This window comes from Limulus polyphemus, unplaced genomic scaffold, assembly GCF_000517525.1.
Source record: "Limulus polyphemus unplaced genomic scaffold, Limulus_polyphemus-2.1.2 Scaffold4063, whole genome shotgun sequence".
NCBI lineage: Eukaryota > Metazoa > Arthropoda > Merostomata > Xiphosura > Limulidae > Limulus > Limulus polyphemus.
In genome coordinates this window covers 22,231-28,288 of record NW_013669673.1, presented here as the reverse complement: position 1 = coordinate 28,288, position 6,058 = coordinate 22,231, and the positions used below count along the sequence as shown (strand labels likewise).

General features: G+C 34.9%; 1 protein-coding gene across 1 annotated transcript in view; it reads right to left on the bottom strand.

Annotated features, from left to right (window-relative positions):
• The window catches only part of LOC106470524 (blastula protease 10-like), a gene marked incomplete at its 5' end in the record, with an annotated part of 18,089 nt that overhangs the window by 4,525 nt on the left and 7,506 nt on the right, over positions 1-6,058 (bottom strand). The window contains 5 exons of the mRNA XM_022399130.1: positions 128-273; positions 685-788; positions 2,437-2,556; positions 3,727-3,859; positions 4,918-5,112. Of these exons, the coding sequence (XP_022254838.1) occupies positions 128-273; positions 685-788; positions 2,437-2,556; positions 3,727-3,859; positions 4,918-5,112 (698 nt within the window). The remainder of the gene's footprint in view (positions 1-127; positions 274-684; positions 789-2,436; positions 2,557-3,726; positions 3,860-4,917; positions 5,113-6,058) is intronic.

The window sequence follows — 6,058 nt, the reverse complement described above, 5'->3', positions numbered from 1 at the left end:
AGTACAAAGGTACAAAATGGGTTATCCGTGCTCTGCCCACCACGGGTATCGAAACCCGGATTCTAGCGTTGTAAGTCCGCAGACATACCACTCAGTTCTATATTTATCCATGAAAAATGTTTCTTACATTGTTCCCATGTACAGATTATCAGTTCGGACATCTAGTTTATCCCAGATACACTTTTTGTGCAACACGGTGTCTTTAGTTCCCACGTATCTGTTCTCAAGTTCAAACGCTTTGGTGACAAGTTGGACTCTTTTTCCGTAGGGTGCCTGAAAGGAGAGAATAAATTGTTTTTGGGGCTACAATAACTGGAAACTTTTCTCAGCAATATTCAGATTGTTATATCAATAAAGTGATTTTAAAACTAGACCGAAAGGTTACCAGACTGCATACACTTTTTCATAAATCCGATTATGTGTATCAGGCTATTCTAAAAGCACGTGCATTGTAGTTAAACTAGTTTCACACACACCCTATGTTCAGTTCCCGCCAAAAAAATTGACACGGTATTTGACTGACAGTTGAACGAATTTTTATATGTATAGTGTACTTCAGTAATATCGTTTTATTTCTCTCTTTCTCAAATGTATATTTATCTCTTTCATTATTGAAAGTTACTTTAATTTTTTCAAGTTAAGACAAATATTAATATGTGTAACATAATATTGCTCATGCAATACCTGTATCCACCAAATACACGTGGTGTCTTTTTTCTGTTGATCGGGAAATCCTGGGGACGAGATTATCCGTTCGGACGTTACCATTTCACCGCAGACATTGGGAGCTGGAAACAACAGTTTTTATGAAAATTCAAAGAAACTTTGCAATACACTCATAGTCCTTTGAGTGGGTCAGCGGTAATTTTTGCGGATTTACGACACTAAAATCCGGGATTCGATTCTCCGCGGTAGAAACAGTGGCTTTGCTCTAAAACAAACAAACAAATCGAATTTAAGTACGCTTCCTTTTCTCCCGGTGTGTCAGCGGTAAATTTATGGACTGACATCGCTAAAATCCGAGGTTCGATTCCCCAAGATAGACACAGCAGATAGCTCAATGTGGCTTTGCTCTAAAACAAAAAATACATACACATATACATTATTGCAGGAAGTGGCAAGAGGGAACATATGTCCCCCCCACTACATTTCACAAAAACATTTCACGTATTATGAGGTAAAATTAACATCGTAGTTAAGCTAAATATTTTTATTAAAACTGGAAATTTTTGTTTGCGTTTAAGCACACATAGCACATATTCTGTTGACTTACACTGTGAAAGCTGATCCCCTTACATACATGTTTTGCCTCCCCTTGAAAATAATTCTGTGGGCACCCATGTTTACTTTAAGAGCTGGAAATGTTGTATACAAATAATAAAAAACCTTGCAAAAGAGGAAACAACTTTATTTAAGTGTTTATTTTATTTTCCGAGGTTAAATAGACTCAAAGTTGTTCTCTCCCCCCACATTTATTTTCTTCGAGGGTGTAAAATAATGGATCAAATTCTGCTTATAGTGACTTTGATATCTTCGAGGGTGTAAAATAATGGATCAAATTCTGCTTATAGTGACTTTGATATCTTCGAGGGTTTAAATAATGGATCAAATTCAGCTTATAGTGACTTTGACATCTTCGAGGGTTTAAATAATGGATCAAATTTTGCTTATAGTGACTTTGATATCTCCAAAGGAGTTGGTATTCAAGACTTTATTAGAGGTGATAGAATTTGCCACTATTCTTTATGAGGCACGTTACCCCCTCACATATCCAAATATCATTTACCCACGAAGCAGGAGTTAAAAAAATCAGTTAAGAACCTCTCACCAATTATTTTAAAATTGTATTTAAATTGAAGCTGAAAACTATACTTTAAGCGGCACGAAGACTAATTTTAATATTTAGAGAAAAACGGAAACTAACAACTCGATGCTTTGTTACACAATAGTTACTTTCAGAAAGATGTGTCAGAAAATGAAAAAAAAAATCATACATAATAGTACAATAGGAGACTCCTTCCATCAGTGACACTTTAGTTTTGATTTCATTTGGCGTCGTAATAGTAGTTTTAGTTTTGGTGTTTACATACTTTTAGTTTTAGCTTCTATTTCGTTTTGCTTATTTAATAATAGTTTCCATTCCGTTTTGAGTTTTAAATCAAAATCACTTGTTTGTAGAATAATTATTTTAAGTGTTTAATTAATAGTAATTACTCTGGCAATTGACATCTTCTGGCGTGAACAATATATTCTTGGAAAATACGAAAACTTTTGTTGCCGTTTTGGGATTTTTAATTTTCGTTCGTGATCGTTTTGAAGAAACATTTAGTTTTCGTTTCGTTTAAGCAATACATTTTCGTTTTCGTTAACGAAAATATTGCTGTCTTCTACCTTGCATTTTATGTATATATCATGCACATTATGAATTTAACTTACGATAGTAATCTTGGAATTTACTTCCACACTGGCGCCCTCTAGTGCCTGGAGGACACCTACAGCTACAATCAGGTCCGATGTAGCCACCATGGTAGCAAGTCAACTGGTTACGACAGTGACCTATATATTTATTTAAATCGAAAGCTTAGTTTTCATGATTTAAATATTTGCATAAAAAGCTTGATGACAAAAATTATTTTTAACTTCAGTCACTAAGACTCGTTTGTGTTACTTTATAATTGTCCTTTAGAATTGATCAATAAATAAATTAATAACCAAACTTTTTTCAGTTATATATTCGTTATAAATAGAGATAATAGTAAAAAGTGTTAACAATATTATACTCGTTTTAACAAACATGTAATACATTAAACAAGTAATGTCCAAGTAATGCTTAATGCCATGTCACTAAAAGTTGCTTTGTTTATGTCCAAGGAATACTTACTGTCATGTCATTGAAAGTTGCTTTGCTTATGTCCAAGGAATTCTAACTGCCATGTCACTAATAGTTGCTTTGTTTATGTCCAAGGAATACTTACTGCCATGTCACTAAAAGTTGCTTTGTTTATGTCCGAGGAATACTTATTGCCATGTCACTAAAAGGTGTTTTATTTATGTCCGAGGAATACTTACTGCCATGTCACTAAAAGTTGCTTTATTTACGTCCAAGGAATACTTACTGCCACGTCACTAAAAGTTGCTTTGTTTATGTCCAAGGAATACTTACTGCCATGTTACTAAAAGTTGCTTTGTTTATGTCCAAGGAATACTTACTGCCATGTTACTAAAAGTTGTTTTGTTTATATCCAAGGAATACTTACTGCTATGTTACTAAAAGTTGCTTTTTTTATATCCAAGGAATACTTATTGCCATGTTACTAAAAGTTGCTTTGTTTATGTCCAAGTAATACTTACAACCATGTCACTAAAAGTTGCTTTGTTTATATCCAAGGAATACTTACTGCCATGTCACTAAAAGTTGCTTTTATTCCTTGGATATAAACGGATATAAACAAAGCAACTTTTAGTAACATGGCAGTACGTATTCCTTGGACATAAATAAAACACCTTTTAGTGACATGGCAGTAAGTATTCCTTGGACATAAACAAAGCAACTTTTAGTGACATGGCAGTATATATTCCTTGGATATAAACAAAGCAACTTTAATGACATGGCAGTAAGAGTAAGTATTCCTTGCCATGTCACTAAAAGTTACTTTGTTTATAGCCAAGGAATACTTACTGCCATGTCACTAAAAGTTGCTTTGTTTATATCCAAGGGATACTTACTGCCACATTTGTACATCAGATTTGCTAATTTTATGTCGCGGAAACTGAGCCCGCTCTTCTCTGTAATCAGATAAGCATCAAGTGGATTTTTGGGCATCAGAGTCCGAACTTCAAATGGATCTATGCTATATCCCTATAAGTGCGAACGAATAACAAAACTACATCAGTCAGGCCCAAAGCTTTACACAGTAAAATATATAAACTTAAGAAGGACACAATTAATTAGCTATAATCTAAGCACATAACTTGCTCCGATCGGAAGTTAGTATTAATTTATTTCAACATAACTTGGTCAACATTGGATGCTTGTCGTAACGTGTGTAATTCAACGCCTTTTTTTTTTTTACTTTCTCTCAGAAATACTTGTTAATAAGAAAAATGCACTATGAACACAAACAAACTTCGCTCTCCTTAGAAACTCCTGGCGACACCTACATATGAGACACACAACGTAAATGAAAATAGAAGTAAAATTTTATCAAGATTTTCATTAGTGAGACAGAAAATATATAAACTACAAGCTGTCGTCACCTGGGAATTTTCATCGTGTCTAATGGATCTCGTTTCGTAACCATAAACGCTTGATATCGTTACAAGGAGCCCACCAAATGTATTTGTATTAAAATTTGGTTTCTATACAGGACTTGAATGTCGCCAGAGGTCGAAGGTCGTTCGCAATCGGAAAATTAAATCAACAACTTCAAAACTGCTGAACATGGCTTTATAATTTTATATTCATAACCTCTTTCGTTTGCGAATGTGTTTCTTCAATCTGACACGAACCTTGTTCTGGACTATTTAATGGACTGTTACTGACTCGCGGCCTACTTAGGCCTATATGATTATTGATTTTAGAAACAGCCCTCATATAAAAATGCTGGCGACGCCAGTTCAATAGATTGGTAGTATTCATACCGAAACTTAAACCTTTTTTTCTTCAAAAAAGAGCGGGATGGTTTTAATTCTATTTTAAACCAAAGTTGCAGATGTTTTTTGACTGAAGAGATTTAACTTCAGAAAGAAGTCTTACGTTGTTTTCTCTACTTTATTTTCCTTTGCATAATAGTTGGACTTCAGAGGCCTTAAACATAAATATCGTGCAAAAACTTAAGTGAAAAACAAATAGGTGTTAAGACTAATACAAGCACTTCGTCCAATAGTTATTATCGACTTTTACTTAAATCAACTTACATCGAGTTGGTAGTGCATGAGAGACGTATAGTCGTACTCCACAGAGTAGTTGTTGTCTCGCTCTTTTTTAAAGTTGAATCTCATGTCAGGATCCACGTTTTCCAAGAAAAGAACAACATGGTTGTCTCGATCACTTCTCGACTGTTCGTGGTGGAAGCCAAGGGCGTGGCCAACCTCGTGCATAATTACCTGTTTCTGGAGACATAAGGAAGTATTATATATATGTAGTTTACTACTCCTTAAACTAAGCAACCATATCATCAAATTAATAGCCTGCCATAACCTAGCGGTTAGGGTGTTCAAATCGCAATCTTTGGGTCGCGGGTTCGAATCCAATCACCGAATATGCTCATCCTTTAAGTGGTGTAGACGGTCAGTCCCACATATAGTCGGTAAAAAGAGTATCCCAACAGTTGACAGTGGGTGGTGTTGATTAATTACCTTTCCTGTAGTCTATCACTTCTAAATTAGAGACGGCTACGCAGATATTTCTCGAATAGTTTTGCGCGAAATTTAACAAACAAATATTAACTTAATATTGCGCAACCAATTTTGAAGCCTGGTTTCGGGAAATCCATTTACTTTTGATCTGGGCCCGGCATGGCCAGGTGGTTATGGCGGTCCGAGTCGAGCGCTCTAATCACTTGGCCATTAAGATGTGATCTTACAAGTTTGTATAATCTTTTGAAAATATATTATTCACTTGGTTGCATAAGCTCTGTAAAACAAACTGTGTTTATATAGACAAATAATATTAGACATTCGTTCGAAAGCGTGGGGGTCTCTCCCTCCTGTGGCTCAGCTATAAGTTTGAGGACTTGTAATGCTAAAAATCAGGTTTCGATACCCACGATGAGTATAGCATAGATAGCCCATTATGTAGCTTTGTGCTTATTAACAAATAAATAAATAAACAAAACCGTATGAACAGTGATATAGCTTGCAATAAGCAGAATAATAGCTTGTTCAGTGTGTTTATTTTTGTCTTACCTAGTGTCATTCTTGTCGGATTGTTTCTTAGTTAACGCCAGACAAGTTAATTACTCAATAGTGATCAGGAGAATCGGTTAAAATATTCTATGATATTGTGAGACTATCATGTACAAGATTAAGATTTGACAACAATAGCAGACTAGAATTT